The sequence below is a fragment of the Trichomycterus rosablanca genome, chromosome 22, assembly GCF_030014385.1.
Source record: "Trichomycterus rosablanca isolate fTriRos1 chromosome 22, fTriRos1.hap1, whole genome shotgun sequence".
In the NCBI taxonomy this organism is placed as follows: Eukaryota; Metazoa; Chordata; class Actinopteri; order Siluriformes; family Trichomycteridae; genus Trichomycterus; species Trichomycterus rosablanca.
Window position 1 is genome coordinate 1,050,001 of NC_086009.1, and position 25,000 is coordinate 1,075,000.

The 25,000-nt window shown below is 46.1% G+C and overlaps 1 protein-coding gene across 2 annotated transcripts in view; it reads left to right on the forward strand.

Annotated features, from left to right (window-relative positions):
- rarab (retinoic acid receptor, alpha b) overlaps positions 1-25,000 on the forward strand; it is a 56,916-nt gene that overhangs the window by 13,101 nt on the left and 18,815 nt on the right. The window contains exon 1 of one of the 2 annotated variants that reach the window (XM_062984957.1): positions 12,998-13,157. The exons of the other annotated variant lie outside the window; for it this stretch is intronic. Coding sequence (XP_062841027.1) covers positions 12,998-13,157 — 160 coding nt within the window. Of the gene's footprint in view, positions 1-12,997; positions 13,158-25,000 lie in introns of those variants that run through there. 2 annotated transcript variants of the gene reach the window in all.

The following is a 25,000-nucleotide window of genomic DNA, read 5'->3' on the forward strand; positions in this document are numbered from 1 at the left end:
CAAATGCTCCTAATCACGTGAGGCGTGTCCTCGTCTCCTGATTTGGACGGTTATCTTTACGTTTGGTTCTGGACCCTCCTGTCCTCTCATGTTCACATACGTCTCGTCGCTCGTCCTCGTCCCTCTGGACCGTACGTCTCTGGTTAAGCACGTGAATTCTGTCCTCTGTGGTCAGCAGTATGATGAATGTCCCCCTCGTCCCCCGTCACGTTTATCCCTGTGGACGTTTCTCTCCTGTCCTTGTCACTCTGGATTTTGTCCCTCACACTCGCTCCGTATTCTCCTCACCTCAATTCTTTCCCTTTTTTCAATAAAATTGTCTTATATTTATTTATCTCTGGACATTTTGTGCCCCGTCCCCTCACTTTGAATCTTACTTACATATCTAATATATTTGTTTGTATATTTGTCTATTTGTATATATGTTTGTATATTTGTCTCTTATTTTTGTGACCCATTCTTGTCCCTCTAAATCTATTTTATTTGCTCTTCTGTCCGATTGTCTTCATCGCCGAGGACGCATTCACATGAGAAGTGGCGAAACCGCTTTTGTGGTTTTTGTGTTCACCTGATTGACCAAGTTTGCTGTTCGCTGACCTTTTCAAAGCTCCTCCAATGAGACGAACTGTTTGTTACGACGCTGTAAAAGAGACTCAGGCCGCTTAACGTAAACAAAACTCAGCGTGACTTACTGTAGTAAAACAGCGAGTGAGGAATGTGATTAGTGGAGGAACTTATGAGCAGTAATAATGAAGAGAAGTTTAGTGCTCCTGTCTCCTTCTTTTACTACATTAAACCACGTTAAGCTTTATTTTCAACCAGAAGCGTTTTAGACTCTGGGAGAAGCTGATTCTGATTCTCACCATTTCTCAGAAGCTGGAGCTGTAACACAAGTTTAAAAGTGAAACAGGGAGGAAAATCCAGATAAACACAGATACACGTGGAGCTGTAACCCTGGATCTGACGCTTATTCCACACTGATGCAGATTCAGATCAGATTCACACGCTGATCAGGTTTTACCGCTCGAGCCGAGCGCAGAACAAATCGGCGGTTTGTGTCGAGGTTCGCGGTTTTGCCGCTTCTTATGTGAATGCGTCCTTATGGATATGCGTCTCCTGTCCCCAGCTGAGAGGAGCAGTTCTGTAACCAGACCAGAGATTGTAGAGCTTCGTCTTTGGTCTGTAGAGGTTGTGGGGGATCCTCACCAGACGGTTTTGTGCTGTGTGTGTGTGTGTGTGTGTGTGTGTGTGTGTGTGTGTGTGTGAGGACACACAGGAAGTTGAAATCATGGCCGGGCGTCTCCGTGCGCTCTCGGGTTTCTCCTCTCGCTTTTGTGTAGCTCTTCGCTCCTACAGCACTGGGAAATGACGGCGTCGTTTTTATCCGTCACGCGTTTGTTTGTGCTGGCTGTGTGTGTGTGTGTGTGTGTGTGTGTGTGAGCACGCGCGTGTGCGAGTGCGTGTGTGCACGTGTGTGTTTTGGAAAGCTTTCAGCGTATCAGCGAAGCCTCTTCAGACTGGATTGATGTGTCGTCCATTACCTGCTAGTGCTCTCCAGATTTTCTAAGAGGGCTCAGCACACACACACACACGCACACACACACACACACACACACACACACACACACACACACATGCAGGATAAGGGTCGGCTGCCCTTGACGGAATGTGTTAAGCTCCGAATATGCTTCAGGGTGACGTTGTTAAATAGATGGAGCTCCATCAGCGCTGAGAGCTGCTTTTATTGCTCCTCTACACACACATACACCACCTAACCAACTCCATACACACACACACACACATACACCACCTAACCAACTCCATACACACACACACACACACACCATACACACTTTGGAATCTCAGTTGTAGGTGGTTTGTGTGTGTGTGTGTGTACAGGTTGCTTGGTGTGTGTGTGTGTGTGTGTGTATGGGGTTAGTGTGTGTGTGTGTGTATGGGGTTAGTGTGTGTGTGTGTGTGTGTATGAGGTTGGTGTGTGTGTGTATGAGGTTGGTGTGTGTGTGTGTGTGTGTGCGGTTTGTGTGTGGGGCTGCTGTGTGGGGCTGCACAAGTGTGTGTATGTGTGTGTATGGGGTTTGTGTGTGTGTGTGTGTGTGTGTGTATGTGGTTGGTAAGTGTGTGTATGGTGTTGGTGTGTGTATGGGGTTTGTGTGTGTATGGTGTTGGTGTGTGTGTGTGTATGGGGTTAGTGTGTGTGTGTGTGTATGGTGTTGGTGTGTGTGTGTGTGTGTGTGTACAGGTTGCTTGGTGTGTGTGTGTGTATGGGGTTAGTGTGTGTGTGTGTGTGTGTGTGTGTGTGTGTGTGTGTGTGTAGGGTGTGTGTAGGGTGTGTGTACAAGAGGTCACATTCTTGGGATGGCCCCGGGATGCACAGAGGGGCCCCGGGAACTTTACAGTACACACACACACACACACACACATACACACACATACACACACCGCTCTGTTAGAGCTGTTAAGTCATTTTTAATAAGTGTGTTTTGGGTGTGTTTGTGTGTAGAATGATTTCACATGTGTCCAAGTATGTGTGTGTGTGCGCGTGCGTGCGCGTGTGTGTGTGTGTGTGTGACCGGTTGCTAACGGTTACCCTGCAGCCGGTCTGTACTGCATGGGAGGCTTTTAAGGACAACACACTGACGTGTGTGTGTGTGTGTGTGTGTGTGTGTGTGTGAGTGTGTGTGTGTGTGTGTTGGGGTCACATGATTACTCGGTTGGTCCTGATGCTGCTCATGTGCTCTTGCTGTGCAGCAGATCCAGAATAAACCCTCCACCTTCATGACCGAAAGTATGAGGACGCCCCTCTGATTGTGGCAACAGTTTGGGGAAGTCCCCTGTCTCTTCCAGCATGATTACAACCCTGAGCACACGGCGAGCTCTATAAAGACGCTGGTCGACACTCAACCCGACTCAACACTTGATTGCGAGCCAGACCTTCTCTTCTCTTCAGAAGGAGCACAAATCCCCACAGACACACTCCAAGGACTGGATGCTATTACAGCTATAAAGGAAAGACGGAGCAGTTTAGTATAAATGCACATAAACGCTCATGCTCAGGTGTCCACATACTTTTGACCGTACAGTGTGTTTATCACTGGTTCGTTCTGTCCCGTACCATCCTGTATTCCCAGCAGTTACGATCCGGTGCTGCTCCTCAGGGTTTGCTGAAGCTCCCGGGCACAAATTCCCACAGACGTACGTCTAAGTCTTGTAGAAAGGCTTCCCAGAGGAGTGGGATCTGATCTAGCCACATTAGGGAGGGCATTAGGTCCATTCACATATGTCAGTAGTGTGTGTGTCTGTGTGTGTGTGTGTGTGTGTGTGTGTGTGTGTGTGTGTGTGTGCTGGATTTACTGAGCACAGACCGTGTTTATCACTCGCCGGGGCTGATGGGAGTGAGAGAGGGGTGGAAACATGAGAGCGGGACCCGAATCCAGAGGGGGGGGGGATTCCTGTCTCACCTCTCAGTGTAGAGCGATAAATCTGCTCCCCTCACCCCGAGAGAGAGACTTTTTCTCCCAGTTTAGTCGTATCCAGTTCCTCTGTCTCTGCTGGAGACCCCGATGGCGTACTGAGGAGGGTATATTCTCCTGACACGCCCTCTCTCAAACGCAAGCTATTCTTTTTTGCCCGTACCTCGGTGGATCTCCACGTTCCTCCACTGCTGTACTAACCATCCTTACACAGCATCCACGACCCCGCCCTATTGTTTTTTTTTAGTCCCGTCCTTTCCCACCCAGCAGACTAGCGGGCTGATTCTGTCTGCTGCAGTGCCGATCGTGCCCACTAGGGGGTGCCATGCTGACCGGTAGCAGAGCTGAGATTCAGACTCGGAGTTCAGAACCCCAGCGCATCACGGCACACGGTCTCTTTGTGTTAGTTGTCTTGTCTCTGCCTCCTCCTCCAGTGTAGGTGTAAGAGATGAACGTTAATGCAGAGCAAAGTGGCTCAGAGTTTTATGTTCCTGTCTGTTCAGTTCCTACACACACACACACACACACACACAGAGACACACACACATCCTGTTTGGATTTTGGGGGAATCCCGAATCGATCAAAAGGGTCCAAAACAGGACGTGCCTGAGAAATTCCTTCATGTGACACTCTGGTGTCCTCCTGGGGGGGGGGGGGGGGGGGGGGCAGAGCCGGCGTTTAGATTGTTAGATCTCGCTCTGTTTGTTTTGGCCCGGGGGCTTGTGGGTGTTTTGTTTTTTGCGATGTGGTTCCTCATATCCTCGGGGAAATCCTCAGGAATTCAATCATCTGAGTCAAATCCCCCGAAACGTTTGTGCGTGTGGAGGGTCAGGGGTGCAGATTCGGAACAGCTGAGTCTCCAGCACAGCAGAGTCTTTAGTATCGAGTCTTAACTACAGACTTCACTACTTCACTAAAGAGTCTTCAACAGTGAGTCTTCAGTACAGTCTTGACTGCTGAGTCTTCAGTGTTGAGTCTTCAGCACTAAGTATTCAGTACTGAGTCTCCTATACAGAGTCGTCACTAAAGAGTCTTTAGCACAGGCATTTACCGCTGAGTCTTCAGTATTAAGTTTTCAGCAACAAGTCTCCTGTACTGAGTCTTCAACATTGAGTCTTCCGCACTGAGTCTTTAGTACTGTGACTTTAGGACTGAGTCTTTAGTACAAGCATTTACTGCTGGGTCTTCAGCACTGAGTCTTTAGTACTGAGTCTCCTATACAGAGTCTTCACTAAAGAGTCTTTAGCACCGAGTCTCCAGCACTTTAGCCTTTAGTCACCGAGTTTTTAGTACAAGCATTTACCGCTGACTCTTCATCACTGAGTCTCCTGTACTGAGTCTTCACTAAAGAGTCTTCAGCACTGAGTCTTTGGTATTGAATCTTTAGCACCGAGTCTTTAATACAGTGTCGTCACTACAGAGTCTTCAGCTTTGAGTCTTTACCTGAGATCACTAGAGCTTGATCTTCTTAACTGTTGCTGCAAACTTGGAAGCCTGTAATACCCTTCATATCACTGATTTATTACACCTGTCAGTAATTGTTCTGGCTGTAACACATGAATGTTATCATTAGAGTGGTTTTGCTGGCTAAGTGTGTGTGTGTGTGTGTGTGTGTGTGTGTGTGTGTGTGTGTGTGTGTGTGTGTGTGTGTGTGTGTGTGTGTGTGTGAGTTAAAAGCTCTCGCTGCTGTTTATTACTGAACTCCTCCATTCAGCCGCCGCGACCCCACGACCCCGCGGGGGGAGGAGCTCCGACACCTGGCTCTTCCCTGTACATGCCAGTGAGCGAGGGGGGGTCAGGAATGCCGTACCCGCTCTAATCGAATCACGAGGAAGAGCAGGATGGGGGGGTAAGACGGGTTAATTGCCCCCTCATGGGGGCGACGGAGGGTTTTCCGGGTGGCTGCGCCGGGTGGTGGCGTGGATCAGACCGAAGAGGCTTTCAGGTCATTAGGGGGAGGATTTGTGTCGCTCCTGGTTTACTACAAACGATTAGTGGGTAGAGTGTGTGTGTGTGTGTGTGTGTGTGTGTGTGTGTGTGTGTGTGTGTGTGTGTAGAGTGTGTGTGAGTGTGAGTGTGTGAGAGAGACTCCCTGATACACACACCCTGTACTGATTTACATGTTCAGCATTTAGCGGACGCTTACAGTACTGTGTTTAAGCAATTGAGGGTTAAGGGCCTTGCTCAAGGGCCCAACAGTGGCAACCGGGCAGTGGTGGGGTTTGAACCAGCGACCTTTTGATTACTAGTCCAGTACCTTAACCAGTAGGTTACAACTGGTCTGATAAGATTCAGACCTGAGCTCCGATCACATGTTCATTCATTCATTCATTGTCTGTTTTACCACCGATTTATCCTGGTCAGGGTCACAGTGGGCCCCCGAAAGGCGGGAAACAACCCAGACCGGTCGCTAGTCCATCTTAGCACACACACACACACACACACACACACACACACACACTTCTAGTATCTCCAGTTGTTCTGACTTCTTGTGTTTGGACTCACACAGACACGCGGAGAACATGCAAACTCCACACAGAAAGGACCCTGGGGAATCGAACCCAGGCCCTCTTGATGCAACCCTCCTTTACGTCAAGACACACTAAGCTCTCCAGATTATCCATCACGCCTCCACCAGACAGCAGGGGGCGCAAATGTGCAACCATGGATTCAAAACAGTGTTCGATCTGTTCTGTCCATCATACCACAATCACGCCTGTGTGGGTGCCCGGCCAGGTCGATAGCACTGTCTGGGATCTTGACAGGGTTAAGGGCGTTGCTCAGGGGCCCGACAGCAGCAAGCTGGCAGTAGTGGGGCTTGAACCAGCGACCTTTCCATTACTAGTCCAGTACCTTAAGCACTAGGCTACAACGAGCTCCAATCACATCTTCATTCATTTGTTCATTCACTGTCTGTTTGACCAGCGATTTATCCTGGTCAGGGTCACAGTGGGCCCCCGAAAGGCGGGAAACACCCCGGACAGGTCACCAGTCCATCTCGGGCCACACACACACACACACACACACACACACACACACACACACACTTCTAGTATCTCCAGTTGTTCTGACTTCATGTGTTTGGACACGGGGAGAACATGCAAACTCCACACATAAAGGACCCTGGGAATTGAACCCATACCCTTCCTGCTGTGAGGTGACAGTGCTACCCACCCAGCCACCCACATTCTTGATCTTGACAGTGCTGAGCTAGCACATTTTTAAATATTTGTATATTTTTACATTGATTTTGGATGAACTGTAGTTACCCCCGAGTGAGGTTTGCCCCTGGGTTGTTTGGGAGGGGGGTAGGTTGAGGTGAAGAGTTTGGCGGGGTGGTGGTGGGGGGTAGATGGATGGGTGCTTGGACCCCTTTTACATTAGCCTTAGCACAAGATGGAGTGATCTAGTGACAGGGAGCGGGGTCAAAAATCCTTCACCTACCCCCATCACCTCCTTCAATCACCCAATACCCCCCACTAATCACCCCCACCCCTGACAGTCACCCCCTGTCCTGTCTTTGCCCTCTTTGAAATGGTGACGAGGATGATTGCCGCCACCCCCCCTTTCGCCAACACACACACACACACACACACACCGTTTCCAGCCCCCGATGACTTGCCCCCTTCTCACTGAGGTTATGTTGGGGCAGATCCTCCCCCGTCTTTCACCGAATTGCCCCCCAGGTTGTCTCATACCCATTTGTCATGACCGGCTCCTGGGCCTTTTGTTCCCGGTCCTGCTGCCTGAACCCCCGTGTGACCATCTGAACCGGCACAGCTCCGCTACCACTGCGCACTAATCAGAAGGTTGTGGGTTCGATCCTCACCCCACTCCACTCGGTTCCCTCCACCTTCAGTCAGGGGTTTAAGGGTTCGAACCGCACCACCCACCGCCGGGTTTTGCCCTCCTGGACTCCCAGATCTCTCACACTGGTGGATTCTGAGCAGTGAGGAATGTGTGTGACGAGTCCTGAAATCTGGGCGTGGCACATTGTGCACCGGAGTGAACCGCGCTCCCCTCGCTTCACACATCTGGCGAGACGTCTCGCGGTAGCTAATTCACTCCACATGCTAAAGCAGGCGTGCAGCGCGGAGCCAGACACGGAACACACACACACACACACACACACACACACACACACACACACACACACACACACACACACACACACACACACACAGGCGGCGTGATACGAAGGTGACGAAGCGAAAACCAGATTACGCCTTTAAGCCACCGCAATGTAAACACAGTCAATTTACTAAAGCTGTAGCTCATCATACCACTCACGCTCGAGTGTCGTGAATTAATCCCTCTGCCACCCGCACCGCCTCAGCGCTGGCCAATCACGCGCCCCCTTCAATGAGCGTCCAGTATCCTGCCGCTTCTTTTCACCTACCAGCAGTGGATCTGGGAAGACTTAACACACACAGAGAGTCACGCTACACCCTGCGTGATTCGTCCACCACGGCGTGTGCAGAGGTCGCACTCGAAGCGGGAATGAGCAACCCTGTCGACCACCCGTCCCTCAGGCACGGCCAGTTGTGCCTGTTAGACGCCCGGACAGGTCGATAGCACAGCTGAGGTTCAAACTATGCGCCGTATAAAGGAAGCAAAGCTGGACGGTTGCCGCTACGGTGACTCCTACTGTCTTGAGCGGTGGAAGAATTCACAAAGTATAGCGTGTTCCTCCAGTCGAGTTACAGTTCCATGCAGGAATCCACCACTGACTGGTAAAAAGAAGAGGTGTGTGCTGGTTTCCAAGCGTCCGGTCTATATTGCACCCTACTGGTCGGACTGGGTGTTCCATGCTTATGAGGTGTCGTTCACTTGCTTAGCATGTGTGCCTGTTTACATCCTAACCCTAACCTTATTTATATGGGCACAGAGACGTCAGCGGCTGTGTTGTTTAACCAGTCGTGATCACTAATAAGGAACTGGTCCAGGAGGAGTCTCTTCTTGATGTGGCACAGTGGTCTATTACACTAGCCGCCGCTATCGTCCAGCTGGGCGTCCACACAGACACAGTCGGCTCAGCCTGGGGACGTCAGGAGGAACCTGCCGGCCAATCCAACTGCTGCATGTTTGTGGGAGTAAACCAGCAGACACTGGTGGAAACCCGTGTTGATGACACGCATGACTCTGACCAGGATGGAACCCAGATCGAGTCCCGTGCCCCCCTCAGTCGTGTCCTGGTGCGTCGGCTGTGCTGACCGGCGCCCCGGTGAGGGGTGGAACTATTTCATGCCGGTTGCTGGCGGAGGAGGCGGGGGAGCTGAAGGTCGTAAATCGTCTCTCTGCCTCTTTCATGTCTCCGTCAGGTTCCTCATGCATTTCCTCCTCCTGCCATAAAATCCTTTGAATTCCTAACAGCCTCCCCGCAGGCCCCCTTCTACCCCCCCCCCCCCCCCCCCCCCACAGACACTGCACCCGCACCCTCAAACCCGCTCCCCAAAATTACCCCCAACACACTCAAAAATACTTTCACCAGTTTAGAAAAGGGGGTTTCTACTGATATTTTTATTTATTTTTACCAAATCACCTGTACTGGTTCTCTGTACTGGTTTTTCCTTTAGTGTTTTTTTTCTGGACTGGTTTTCTGGTAGTGGTGTTGAACTGTTTTTTTGGTACTGGTTATTCCTGTAGTGTTTTACTGGTTTTCTTATAGAGTTTTTGTACTGTTTTTTTCTGTACAATTTCTGCACGTTCTGCACTGGTTTTCTGATACTGGTTTCTGCTCTGGTTTTCTGTAGTGTTTTTACTGGTGTTTGGTAGTGTTGTTGTACTGTTTTTCTGCACTGGTTTTCCCATAGAGTTTTTGTGCACTGGTGTTTTGTACTGGTTGTCCTGTAGTGTTGTTACTGTTGTATTTTGGTAGTGTTGTTGTACTGTTTTTTTGCACTGGTTTTCCTTTAGAGTTTTTGTACTGGTTTTCTCCTGTAGTATTTTTATACATGTTTTTTTGTGCACTGGTTTTCTGGCAGTGTTTTGTACTGGTTTTCCTGTACTGGTAGTGTTTTGTACTGGTTTTTCCGTACTGGTAGTGTTTTTGTAATGTTATTTTTCTGCGATGGTTTTCTGGTAATTTACTGGTTTTACCTGTAGTGTTTTTTTTTTTCTGCACTGGTTTTCTTTTAGTGTTCTTTACTGGTTTTCATATAGCGTTTCTGTACTAGTTTTTCCTTTTTTTTCTGTAGCATTTTTCTGCACTGGTTTTCTGATACTGTACTGGTGTACTGGTTTTGTATGTTGGTGTAAGTGATCAGTTCTTCTATATCTATATCATCAGGTTAGTGCTGGTCAGCCTCTCAGGTCCTAACTGGGAATGAAGAGACCAAACAAAAAAACGTTTCAAATTATAATCAATCATAACAGGAATAATACGTCTAACGGCATGTTTGTAGCTCTTCTCAGATGTTTGTAGCTGTTCCTCTCAGATTGATTTTAACTAAACTATTCAGACTGGGTTTTTGACGTCTCTGTGCCCTTTGACTGGCTGGTTATCGACGTTAAGGAGAATCTGGAGCGTTGATGAATCAGGTCACTGATACAGAACTCACGTTAGCTGTTCCTGCGCTCGTTATCTTTAGCGCTGCACGCTAATTACAGGCTTCAGATTAGCTTACGCTGCTTCACAGAAATCATTCAGTAATAAATTCTGTGGCATCGGAGTGGTGTGTTAATGTCAGACAGACTCGCTTATCCAGGTTCTAACTCTCTCCTAACACACGATATGGACAAAAGTAACGGGACGCCCCTTCTAATGATGGAATTCACAGTGGCTGACAGGTGTAATAAATCATTTATATAAAGGAAATGATATGCTTCCAACTTTGCCGCAACAGTTTAGGGAAGGTCCTTTCCTGTTCCAGCATGACTGTGCCCCTGGATGAACAGCGCTCAGCCATACAAACGCTGTCATCTTTTATACTACTGAATGGGCACAAATTCCCACACACAGACACACTTCAAAGTCCAGTGAGAAGATTCTCAGAAGACTGACCGCTGTTCTAGCTGAAGGTCACATAGAGGTCACTCCGTTTTAATACAGTGTGTCTTTTAGATAGGACGTCCGACAAGCTCACAGTCAGGCGTCCGGATACTTTTGGTCGTATCCAGTGTCCATGTGAGTGATGTGTCTGATACAGGCTGATGTAAGTCGTTATGATTATTGAGAAGCTTTTATCACCGTGCTGTTAAAGTGCTTTTATCAGCTCCTGCCGCTCACGCTCGTTTACTCAAGGTCAGGAGCTCTGACGCGCCTCGGCTCAGGTCCATCCTGGAACCCGGAGGAACGTCTGAGATCCTCATAAAACATCCGAGCGGCTCACGCGGAACCTTTCACCTTCACCTGAAGACCACGCTAAGTGGTCGGAGCAGGATGACGTGATCGTGTGTTTAATCAGCTCGATGAAAGCTCACGTCTCAGGTCACGCACATCAAACACCACGTCCATTAACGGCTCCGTCTTTAGCACCAGAAAAGGTTCTTATTCTTCTTGCTCTGTAAAATCAATATCAAACCTACAGAGTGTCAAGGACAGAAATGAGAGAGGATGAGGCGTGGAGTTTCTGATGGATGGAGCCATCACTGCTGGCAGGAACCTTGAGGTGCAGAACCAGAACATTCATCCTGCTCCTCTGAACGCTGGAGCTTCAGAAGCTTTAGTCTCTGTAGGAACGTTTATACAGCGTCTCACATCACAGTAACTTCAGGTGGTTCTGGTGCGGTTTATTACGAGCTCCTCATTCTCACGTTTGGACTCGTACGTTTCTTGTGAATTCATTTACAGTTCATAAAGCTTCCAGTTAACAGAAATGCTGCTTTAGCTGGAAAAACAGTGAATGATGAGAGCTTAGTACAATATTAAAACTTTACACTTCAGAAAATATTTTCTTTTTTTTAATACATTCAGAACTAAGAAGGAATAAAATAAACAAAAATAAATATATCTAATGTATTATTGTGTGTTAACCTCATTATTTATGGGCTTGTTATATAATTATAACATACTTATTACAAAGTATATTTATGTTTTATATTTAGGTGTATTTTGTAAATATTTCTGTTTTAATACAATAATTGTATAAATTAAAAAATATATATATTTATTTTGTTAAGGCATTATATTACATAAAAAAAGGGGAAAATTATATTAAACTATTAATGTTATTATTACCATTATTATTATTATTATTACAACTATTATTACAACTATTATTATTATTATTATTACAACTATTATTACAACTATTATTATTATTATTATTACAACTATTATTATTATTACAACATTATTTGTTATTATTATTTATTACTGTTATTATTATTTATTATATTAATATTTATTATGTCTATTACTTATTATTATTTGTATTATTATTTTATTATTTATTATTTATTATTTATATTACTATTTCTTATTATTATGTATTATTATTATTTATAGTATTATTTATTATTATTATTAATGTTACTATTATTATTATTATTATATTATTAATATTACTATGATTATTATTATTGCTTTTCTTATTATTATTTATTATTACTATTATTAATTATTGTTATTTATTATTATTATCACTTTATTATTATTATTATTTATTATTAATATTGTTATTATTACTATTATTATTTATTATTATTATTATTATTATTACTATTTATTATTATTATTATTAATTACAATTATTATTATTATTATTATTATTATTTATCGCACCCACATGTTGATTAAAGAGTAAGACTGTTTATGTAACCCGGTAGCCAATAGGAATAGAGGAGAGGCGGGGTGGGCGGGGTTTTCGTGTCTCGGGGGCGGGGTTTAGTGCGCAGCTGCTGGCGCTCGTCAGTGATTCTCTCAGTGAGACGGAGACGCGGCCGGAGCTCCGAGCTGGAATTAAACCCTAAATCTGCTCCCACAGAGGGGCAAAAACACCTTTAATCAGGAAGAGGAGCACGGCAGGGGCACCGGGGGGGGTCGGATTTATTCACATAACGGGGGAATGAGAGGAGCTTGTGGGGTTTTGATGGCTCCAGACTGGACTTGATCGCTGCGCTCGGATCGTGTTGGATTAAAGGCGCTCCTGTGTGTGGGATTTTATTTCTCCTGTACAGAACACACACACACACACACACACACACACTTTACTGCTTTAATCACTTTAATCATCTGCTGCTCTTTTGTACTTTGTGTGCTGTTCTGACGCGCTTTTTATGATTATAATATTATTTATTATTATGATAGTGATGCGTGTTATTACGAGGACGCGACTCTGAGTGTGTGCGCGTGTTCTGTACATGAAATATTCGATTTTGGGAGCTGACCTACACACACACACATTCCTGATATCTTGCACCACTCAGTCCAAGTTTATTATTTTTATTATTATTATTTTTGGGAGCAGTTTGCACCAGTTCAGACCCGCACTGGCGCTGTGGATCCTGAACTGGTGCCGGAACTCGGACATTAGATCCTGCTCCTGGTCTGCGGGGTTTGCACCATGTATGAGAGTGTGGACGTGGTGGGTTTGACCCCGAACTCGTTTCTGTCCATGGATTATTACCACCAGCACCACCAGCAGCAGCAGCAGAAGCGCGGGTGTCTGATCCTGGATAAGGGCCCCGGGCCCCGCGCGTTCGGACACTGGAGCTCTGCGCACTGTAAGTTGGCTTTCTTCTTTATCTTCTTTATCTTCACCCACTGATTTGACCTGAACCCGCTTCCTAATGAGTTAATCCTGTTTTCCCGAGTCCAGCTCATGTGCTGGCTGGTTTGTGTCTGGGTTTGGTGGTAGACTGGACCATGTTTTGGGGATGTGGAGGGGTTACATGGCTGGTATATTAGTGTAGCGTTCAGTATCATGATGCTCTTAGTTATCAAACCTCACACTGAAGATAAACATTTTGTATTAACTTCTGAGAAAAACCACAGAACTCAACCATATCATGGACTTTCAGATAGATGATAGAGAGTTTGTATCTCATCTGTGTCATGAAGCCCCTGTTGGGCCCTTGAGCAAGGTCGTTAATCCTCTGGGCTCCTGGGGGGCCGGACAATGGCTGACCCTGCGCTCTGACCCCGGCTTCCAATGAGCTGGGATACACTGAAGAGAAATTTCACAGTGGCGTACACGTGTGTGTGTGTGTGTGTGTGTCAGTTTACATTTACATTTACATTTTCAGCATTTAGCAGACGCTTTTATCCAAAGCGACTTACACAAAGAGCAATTGAGGGTTAAGGGCCTTGCTCAGGGACCCAACAGTGGTGGTGGTGGGGCTTGAACCGGCAACCTTCTGTTTACTAGTCCAGTACCTTAACCACTGAGCTATCACTGCCCAGTTCTATTCTAGCACATATTACTGGGTCTATAATAATAACTATAATAATAATAATAATAATAAGAGCAAAATGTGACACTTCTGCTTTATCAGCTTGCGTCGAGACGTTCCAGTCACAGAAATGTGATAATATTTTTATTAAAAATGATTAAATATATTCAGTAGTACTGTGTTGTCGAGGCTTAATCAGCAAAACCTCATCAAAACTACATAAAATGTAAATATTTGAGTAAAACTGCACTACATTATTCAGCTTTACTGATGTTTTGCTCACAAAGCAGGTAAATAAACTCAAACGATCAAAATAAACGGCCGGTAACGACAGAGGAAATGAAACTGATCAAAAAAATGTCCAACAGTTTCATCCACAATGACATCAAAAACATTTATACTGATTTATTTAATCATGATATAAGTATTTATCACTATAATAACAGTGTAACTCACTCTATTGTCCATGATTAACATCTCCAGACGTTCAGTCATGGACGTCGTCACTAAAACTCGTCTCTGGTTTGGTCTGTCCAGGCACTAACAGGCTCATAAATAGATCTACAGTCCAGATATTATTGACATAACCGACTGCAGTATCAGGGTGTAGATGATCTAAAGTAAATACTACAGTAACCTTACATGAAAATAGATTCATACCTCTAACCCAGGCTGAGAAGAACCGAGTCCCAGGGTTCCCAGTAAGGATTTCCAGTCCAGTGTAGCGTAAAAAGGCTAAAAGTGCTTCGTTTACTCATCGTAAAAATGTCAATTAATGAAGTTTGAAGGTTTGTAGTAAACACACAGACGGTGGAGGAAGTTTGACGTCTGTAACACGGTGTCCATCTAAACCACCTCAAATTAACCAGGTTTAAATACTGTAAACTTTACAGACTGCGCTGTAAAGCTTTCACGGCGTACTGTAAAGGTTGCCCCAAGTGCTGTAAAGTTTCCGACGAGCGCTGTAAAGTTTGCACCACATGTCGTAATGTTTACACTGCATACTGTACAGATTACACCGTACTGCCCAGTTTGTTCTACATGCTGTAAAGTTTGTTCTGTGCACTGTAAAGTTGACACGGTGCATTGTTAAGTTTACTCTGTGTACTATAAAGCGTGCGCCGCATACTGTGAAGTTGATGCGCGAAGTGCTGTAAAGTTTACACCGACCACTGTAAAGTCGACACTGCGTGCTGCAAAGTTACGCAGCGCACCGCGAAGTTGATGTCGTGTACGGCAAAGATCACACTGCATGCTGTAAAGTTTACACCGTGTACTGTAAAGTTTGTACCACATGCCGTAAAGTTTACACTGAACAGTTTACTAGCTGGAACTCGTGTGTAAAGGTGTAGGAGCAGTAAAGGCACCCCCCCACACACACACACACACACACACACACACACTCTCACACCTTTGTAATCTCATTTGTAGGTGGTTGGCGTGTGTGTGAGAGGCGTGAGAGACGCGTTAGCCTGCTAGCTGTAGCCGCATGTTTTCTCTTTATCAGCATCTTCATTATCAATCATTCAGTCATTGTACTGCAGGCACCACAGGGTTCAGTCTTGCTAGTGAAGCACTAACAGAGGACGGTGCTCGTACATGCTAGTGCTACCCCAGGGGCAGTTGTAGCCTGGCGGTTAAAATACTGGACTAGTAATCCAAAGGTCGCTGGTTCAAGCCTCACCACTGCTAGGTTGCCACTGTTGGGCCCCTGAGCAAGGCCCTTAACCCTCAGGTGCTCAGATAATATACTGTCACAGCGCTGTAAGTCACTTTGGATAAAAGCGTCCGCTAAATGCGGAAAACGTGAATGTAAATGTAGCGCTTAACAGACACACTAAGCTGTGAGTGAGGGAGGAATGGGCGGACGAGGATTCACCTTCCTGCTGATGCAGGAGCGCCCCCTACTGCACGAGCGGCGCAGGGATACGGAGAGGGTGGAGGGTCTGGCGTACGCGCCGAGACTCTCTGTATGATCGGCTAACGAGGGTGAGCGCCAGGCGGAGTCAGTGGAGGAAACGACCTGGAGCTGATGTGTTAAAAATATGTGGACACGCTCTTAATCATTGACGTCAGCGTTAAGAGCAAACAACAGACTTTTAATCTTGTCACAACAGTTTAGGGAAGGTCCTTTCTTCTCCCAGCGTGACTGTAACCCCGGTGCACAAAGCGCCGTCCGCAGGAACCAGTTTGGCGAGTCTGATGTGGAGGAACTCCGGCGTTTATAAATAAATAAAAGCAGCGGAACTGAAGCGTCTCTATTGAAACCGACGCACCAGCAGCACAAAGGAGCTTAAAGAAGTTCCCTCGCCGGGTGACGTCAAGTCAAGTCAAGTCAACTTTATTTATATAGCGCTTTTTACAATAGACATTGTCTCAAAGCAACTTTACAAAATCCAGGACCAACAGATACAAAAACCCCTGTTGAGCAAGCCGAGGGCAACTGTGGCAAGGAAAAACTCCCTGAAAATTACAGGAAGAAACCTTGAGAGGAACCAGACTCAACAGGGCCCATCCTTCTTGGGTGGTCTGGAGGATACTTTAAATAAATACACGATTTACACAAATCATACAAACACAGAATTAAATGATCTAAAAGTCATAACTGGTAATAAATAGATAAATAAACAATTAAATAATAATAGAGTTGTTATCCACTCTAGTCTTCAATAAAGTCTGTAGTGATTTCTTGTCGTTGCAATTACTCCAGACCAGTCACATCTGACAGGAGCAGCATCGTTGTCCCGGCAGTCTCGACTTTAATCCTTAACCTCGGCGGGTAAACAGGTTTCCATCAGAATGCCCTCGGGGTAAAACAACAGAGAATGTAGTTAATAATGTACAATGCTAGTTGACAAACAGTTTTACAGAGAGTTTTAGACTCCGGCAGCCCTAATTATTACAGCATAACTAAAAGGGAGAGCGAGCAGGTAACAAGGTCATGAAGGCTTTCACAGGACATCAGCGCCCATCTCCCCACCGTCACCAAACCTGAGTGATCGGACAAGAGAGGCAGAACGACAGCAGCCCAACATCCCTGATCACCACAAGTTTCTATGACCAAGAACCCCCAAGCTCTGCGCCTTTGTCTATACTAATCAAAAGCCTGAGAAAATAAATATGTTTTCAGTCTAGACTTAAACATTGAGACTGTGTCCGAATCCCGAACAGAGGCAGGAAGATTATTCCAGAGTTGTGGAGCTTTGTAGGAAAACGCTCTTCCACCAGCCGTGATCTTTTTAATTTTAGGAACTATAAGTAACCCTGCATCTTGTGAACGAAGTGGACGCGCTGGGCTGTAGTGATTAATAAGTTCACTCAGATACTGTGGAGCCAGACCATGTAGCGCTTTATAAGTTAGTAAAAGTATTTTGTAATCAATGCGAAATTTAACTGGCAGCCAGTGTAGAGATGATAGAACAGGAGTAATATGGTCAAATTTTTTAGTTCTAGTTAGCACTCGAGCTGCTGCATTTTGAACTAACTGGAGTTTGTTTAAGGATCTACCAGAGCATCCAGTTAGAAGAGCATTACAATCATCTAACCCAGAAGTTATAAACGCATGGATCAGTTTTTCGGCGTCATTAACAGATAGTATATTTCTTATTTTAGAAATGTTACGCAAATGATAGAAAGCAACTCTAGTAATATTATTAACGTGTGTATCAAATGAGAGATCTGAATCTATTGTGACACCTAAGTTTTTTACATCTGGGCTGGGAGTAACAGAGAACGTGTTTAAGTTTAGCACCAGGTTAGACAACTTGTCTCTTGCAGCTTTAGAGCCAACAAGTAAAACCTCTGTTTTATCTGAATTAAGTAAAAGAAAATTACACGACATCCAGTTTTTTATGTCGTTTACACAATCTTCTATCTTACTGATTGTGTCAGTATCATTTGGTTTGGCTGATATATACAGCTGTGTGTCATCTGCATAGCAGTGAAAGTTTATGCCATGTTTATGAATAATTTCACCTAGTGGAAGCATATAGAGTGTAAATAATAGCGGTCCCAGTACCGACCCCTGTGGAACACCATACTTTACTTTTGTAGTTTCCGAGCATTTATTATTTACATAAACGAATTGAGAGCGGTCAGTCAGATATGATTGAAACCAAGAGAGTGCGAGTCCTTTAACACCTACTGTATTTTCTAGCCTCTCCAGTAAAATGTTATGATCGACCGTATCAAACGCTGCACTAAGATCTAATAGAACAAGAAAAGAGACACATCCATTATCAGAAGACATTAACAACTCGTTAACTACTCTAATTAATGCGGTTTCGGTACTATGATTGGGTCTAAATCCTGATTGAAATTTTTCATGAATACAATTTTCATTCAAATAAGAACATAGCTGTTTGGAAACGACTTTTTCTAATATCTTTGAGACAAAAGGAAGGTTTGAAATTGGCCTATAATTAGCTAGTACATGTGGATCAAGATTAGGTTTTTTAATCAGGGGTTTAATAACAGCACTTTTAAACAATTTAGGTACATATCCAAGGCTAAGGGATGCATTGATTAATGTAAGCAGGGGCTCTACAATACGTCAAGCCGACCGGGCGTGTCCCCGTACAAACCCAGCGCTGATCCGTCCTGCAGTTTATTATCAGATACCCCCCCCCCCGCGCAGAAGTCAGAGAGGTTAGCTAGCTGAGCTGAGCTGCGGCGATGAGCACGGCTAGTTTCCTGCGCTGGAGGGACTGTGGGAAATATGTGACTCCTGCTGAAGGGATCAGACGCTGAATCAGACGACGTCTGCTGTCGGACTGATATCTGAGAAACCGGAGCCGGCGGGATTCTCATCCTCCTGGTATTCGTGATCCCGTCAGTGCGGTGTTGAGGTTGATATTCAGTGTAGAGGACTCGGTGGGAAGCGGCTAGGACGCACGCGCTCCTGATCCCGATGGCGAGCGAATGTGAAAATACTTTATATGGAACGTTTCGGGGCTTTTTATTGCTCTGTGTTGAATTATAACCTTGTAGACGTGCAGTGGAGATCAGAGAGGGGTTTGGGTACAGGATTATGTCCTCCTGCCTTGCCATTTATGCCCGGCAGAGGGGGCACGGAGGTGCAGATCCATCGATTGACATGTGACGGTCACCTGAGCCTGGTTGAGCGTTTATTCGCTCCAGGTGGGAGTGTTTCTACGTATCTTGCCGGCTCGTCTGTTGGCGACCTGCTTTCTCTTGTGACTTTGTGGCAACAGTTTGGGGAAGAACCCTTCCTGTTCCAAGATGCTTCTCTTTTACTACCACTTTATCCTATTTAGGGTTGCAGCGGGTAACCCCGAACAGGTTGCCACCCCACAGGGCAAACACACACACACACACACACACACACACACTTGAGTATCTCTAGATAACCTGACCGCACATTCTTAAACTGTGGGAGGAAACCGGAGCGCCCGGAGAAAACCCACACAGACATGAGGAGAACATGCAAACTCCACACCGTTCCCCCGGGCCCTTCCCGCAGTGACATCCATAAAGAGACACAGATCCCTGACCCGTCGTCGACCCCAGCGAACCTGTGAGATGCATTTGAGCATCGCTCGTGAGCCCCGCCTTCTGGATTAGGATCGGAGCACAAATCCCCACAGACACACTTCGTACAGAGGTCATGCAGTCAGGGGTTCACATACTTTCATCCACACAGCGTGTTCAAACCCAGGTAAGCGGGTTACACAGATACGTGCAGCACCTACACGCCAGTGAGCAGGATTATCAGATTGTTACCGCCGGATTATCTGATTCAGCGCTTCAGCCATCGAACTCCACAGTATTTACCTGCCGTTAACGGAAACCATGGCGATAAAGTTCAGATACGATCTGTTTGAACTTTACATCACAAAGCACAACAAAGACACAAAGTATCAAAGATCAAAGAGACGACAGGAAACACAACCCATCATCAAAGAGAAGACGGCGGGTTCACTTCAATTAAGCTTTCAGTGGTAATGAATGAACCGGCCAAAAGTATGTGGACACCTGATCATTTCAAAACCAAAACACTAATATGAAGTTAACCTGACTGCATGTTTTTGGACTGTGGGAGGAAACCGGAGCTCCCGGAGGAAACCCACACAGTCCCGGACCGCCCCGCCTGGGGATCGAACCCAGGACCTTCTTGCTGTGAGGCGACAGTGCTACCCATCGAGCCACCGTGCCACCCCCCTTCCAGTTCCTCCGAACTCAGTGATTAAAAGGGGTGTCCACATACTTTTGGTCATTCTGTGTATGTTGGGTTTAACCTTGTGGTAGATGTACAGTGCCTGGCCAAAAGTATGTGGACACCCCTTTTTTTGAGTGAATGGTTGAGTTTGGGTGTAGTGGTACACCGAGAGGTACAGCAGGAGTAAGTGTAAGGTTGTTGGTTCCACCCCACCCCCACCACCCTGAGCCCACCAGAGTTGGGCCCCTGAGCGAGGCCCTTAATTCTGAGTTGCTTGCGCTGTCTGTCTGCTAAATGCCGCACATGTGAACCTCGTAGTCGCACACACTGCCGACTAGTGTGTACAATCAGTTCAATAAAAATAAATCCTATGCTTTCAGAGCTGTTGCAACAGTTTGGGGAAGGCCCTGTTCCCCCCAGTACTGTTTTGTTCATCCAGTTCTGGTCTTAATGGTTTTAAGATTTAAACAAACTTGTTATATAACGAATCCACAGCGTGACGGCTCATTACGGCTTCTGTAATGAAACGAAACAAAGCATGTTGATTTATTAATAAGATACGTCCCACGTACGCTCCGGCGAGGACGGCGGTAAAACCGCCAGACGGAACGAAACCAGCCATCAAAACACCAGGACTTTGCGGTGTTTCCACCAGGGCTGAGGGTGTGTGATGGATTTATGGGCGTGATTCCGGGTTCCAGGGTTTAAAATACGTTGGCGTGCCGAACGGAGGGAGCGTGGAATACTCGGTGCCGTAAAGCGTCAAGAAAAAGTCGATGACATGCACATGGTATTTAAATTAGGAAGTCCAGCGTGAGGAAGAGTGTGTGTGTGTGTGTGTGTGTGTGTGTGTGTGTGTGTGTGTGTGTGTGTGTGTGTGTGTGTGTGTGTGTGTGTGTGTGTGTGTGTGTGTGGGTTTTATCATTTCCCATGAGCACCGCCGTGCCGGTGGGAACAATAGACCTGCCTGGTGCGCGAGCGGGAAGAAGAGAATTAAGGACGTCAGTAATGGATGGATGGAAGGAGCAGGAAGGAAACGGCGAGCGACCGCTTTATTGGTCTGGAGTGCAGATGTACTCACAGCCTGACGGTGCTGGAGGGTTCCATCAGATAATCCTGGATGAAAACATCTGACCTCGTCTTTGGGAAATATAAAAGAGCTGGAGGGACTTTTAAGACTTCGGGACGTTTGGCTCCTCTGTGTCAGGACCGCTGGCCGACGTTGGAGGAGCTTTAAAGCCTTTAGAATCATAAACACTCCTGAGGGACGGTGAGGAGTCTTCAGAGCTTTTAGAGACTGTGCAAACATCTAAAGACTCTGAAGGAACTTACGGGACTGTGACAGGACCTCAGACTGCGGAGGGACGCCAGTGTTGGACCTTAAGGATTTTCAGGAACATAAACATATCTAGAGTTCTAAGGTCTACTAAACGATTTAAGATCTTGACGGATTATGTTTTTTTTTTTCGGGTCTTTCTTAACTCTTGAAGGACTTTACAAGCTGCTGAAGGACTTTACAGACTATAGAAGGACTTTAGGACACTGATGGACTATGAAGGAGTTTGGGGCCTTTGAGTATATTCAGGAATTACTTTTGGACCTTTATATACTGGGACCTGAAGCCAGTAGTAGGTGGTGTTTGGACCTTTATTGGGACTTTACTGGGACTTGAGGACAGTAGTAGGTGGTGTTTGGACCTTTATTGGGACTTTACTGGGATTTGAGGGCAGTAGTAGGTGGTGTTTGGACCTTTATTGGGACTTTACTGGGATTTGAGGGCAGTAGTAGGTGGTGTTTGGACCTTTATTGGGACTTTACTGGGACTTGAGGACAGTAGTAGGTGGTGTTTGGACCTTTATTGGGACTTTACTGGGACCTGAATGCAGTAGTAGGTGGTGTTTGGACCTTTATAGGGTCCTGGGACTGAAGAAACAGAAGGCAGTGGTATGGGGCGTTGGGACCTTTTTAGAGTTCTCGGACTTGAGGAATCTAAAGCCAGTGGTAGGTGGTGTTTGAACCTTTATATACTGGGACCTGAAGCCAGTAGTTGGTGGTGTTTGTATCTGTATTGGGACTTAAAGGCTTTGGTAGGTGGTGTTTGGACCTTTAGATACTGGGACCTGAAGAACCTGAAGACAGTGGTATGGGGTGTTGGGACCTTTTTGGGGTTCTGGGGCTTGAGGAATCTGAAGCCAGTGGTAGGTGGTGTTTGGACCTTTAAATACTGGGACCTGAAGAACCTAAAGGCAGTGTTGCCTGTGGGGTGTTTGTATCTTTATTGGGACACAAATGCAGGAGTAGATGGTGTTCTGACCTTTATAGGGATTTCCTGGGACTTGAAGACAGTGGTATGGGGTGTTGGGATCCCTAAATACTTGAACCTGAAGAACCTGAAGATACTGGTGGGTGGTGTTTGGACCTTTGTATACTGGGTTTTAAATGCAGTGGTAGTTGGCGTTAATGAGGGATAAAAGCAGATTTTTATAAATTCGTACTTGGTAGACGTACAGTGTATCACAAAAGTGAGTACACCCCTCACATTTCTGCAGATATTTAAATATATCTTTTCATGGGACAACACTGACAAAATGACACTTTGACACAATGAAAAGTAGTCTGTGTGCAGCTTATATAACAGTGTAAATTTATTCTTCCCTCAAAATAACTCAATATACAGCCATTAATGTCTAAACCACTGGCAACAAAAGTGAGTACACCCCTTAGTGAAAGTTCCTGAAGTGTCAATATTTTGTGTGGCCACCATTATTTCCCAGAACTGCCTTAACTCTCCTGGGCATGGAGTTTACCAGAGCTTCACAGGTTGCCACTGGAATGCTTTTCCACTCCTCCATGACGACATCACGGAGCTGGCGGATATTCGAGACTTTGCGCTCCTCCACCTTCCGCTTGAGGATGCCCCAAAGATGTTCTATTGGGTTTAGGTCTGGAGACATGCTTGGCCAGTCCATCACCTTTACCCTCAGCCTCTTCAATAAAGCAGTGGTCGTCTTAGAGGTGTGTTTGGGGTCATTATCATGCTGGAACACTGCCCTGCGACCCAGTTTCCGGAGGGAGGGGATCATGCTCTGCTTCAGTATTTCACAGTACATATTGGAGTTCATGTGTCCCTCAATGAAATGTAACTCCCCAACACCTGCTGCACTCATGCAGCCCCAGACCATGGCATTCCCACCACCATGCTTGACTGTAGGCATGACACACTTATCTTTGTACTCCTCACCTGATTGCCGCCACACATGCTTGAGACCATCTGAACCAAACAAATTAATCTTGGTCTCATCAGACCATAGGACATGGTTCCAGTAATCCATGTCCTTTGTTGACATGTCTTCAGCAAACTGTTTGCGGGCTTTCTTGTGTAGAGACTTCAGAAGAGGCTTCCTTCTGGGGTGACAGCCATGCAGACCAATTTGATGTAGTGTGCGGCGTATGGTCTGAGCACTGACAGGCTGACCCCCCACCTTTTCAATCTCTGCAGCAATGCTGACAGCACTCCTGCGCCTATCTTTCAAAGACAGCAGTTGGATGTGACGCTGAGCACGTGCACTCAGCTTCTTTGAACGACCAACGCGAGGTCTGTTCTGAGTGGACCCTGCTCTTTTAAAACGCTGGATGATCTTGGCCACTGTGCTGCAGCTCAGTTTCAGGGTGTTGGCAATCTTCTTGTAGCCTTGGCCATCTTCATGTAGCGCAACAATTCGTCTTTTAAGATCCTCAGAGAGTTCTTTGCCATGAGGTGCCATGTTGGAACTTTCAGTGACCAGTATGAGAGAGTGTGAGAGCTGTACTACTAAATTGAACACACCTGCTCCCTATGCACACCCGAAACCTAGTAACACTAGCGAGTCACATGACATTTTGGAGGGAAAATGACAAGCAGTGCTCAATTTGGACATTTAGGGGTGTAGTCTCTTAGGGGTGTACTCACTTTTGTTGCCGGTGGTTTAGACATTAATGGCTGTATATTGATTTATTTTGAGGGAAGAATAAATGTACACTGTTATATAAGCTGCACACAGACTACTTTTCATTGTGTCAAAGTGTCATTTTGTCAGTGTTGTCCCATGAAAAGATATACTTAAATATCTGCAGAAATGTGAGGGGTGTACTCACTTTTGTGATACACTGTATCTACCCTCATTTTCAGTATGATTGAGTGCTAGCGTAGCCGGAGCTTCAGCGAGGTGGAGATTAGCGCTAGCGTTAAACATGCAGATTTCACAACTCTTGGCACGCTTCCAGACGAGCAGTTCCGCCCTGAAGGCCGTGGCGTGTTTTCGTGTAACCCTGTGGAGGAGAAGCACCAAACCGCAGCTTCTGCTGAAACCACACCGAGCAGGTCGTTCCTCAAAGTCTTCCTCAAACCCTCACCGACCCTGCTGCTGCTGCAACTGCTGCTACTGCTGCACCCAAAACACCCGACCGAGGTCCCGGCGGACTCGCGGCTGCTTCAGGCTGCATTTGCACAAAATGCAAAACTTTGGCCGAGGTTATTTTAGGCTTACAAGCTTTTACACGGACGGCTGACTTCTGTTATGCTTTAGGCTCTCGGAACATCGCCGGTATTTACATCTCACCATGTTCTCATGTTCACCAGCTCCTCCACTTTCTACATCCTGAAGCGTTTTTAACACACATACAACAGCGACCTTGTCTAATCAAAGCGATCCAGGTGACGAGCAGTGGGGCTTGAACCAGCACCCTTCAGGTTACTAGTCCAGTACCTGGACCACTGAGCTACCACATCAGACCTCGTCTTTTTACCTTGCTGTTAGGTAAATCTTATGTAAATGTTTGTGGACGCCTGACCATTCCCAAACCAAACTACAGACGTCCATTAGGAGTTCGACCTCTTGCAGCGATAACAGTCGTGACTCCTCTGGGAAGGTGAGGACTTCTGGCTTGCAGTGGACAGTCCTGTTTGGAAGCTCTGTGCAGGACGCCGGATTCTTCTTTAAACCGCGTCCACTTCAGG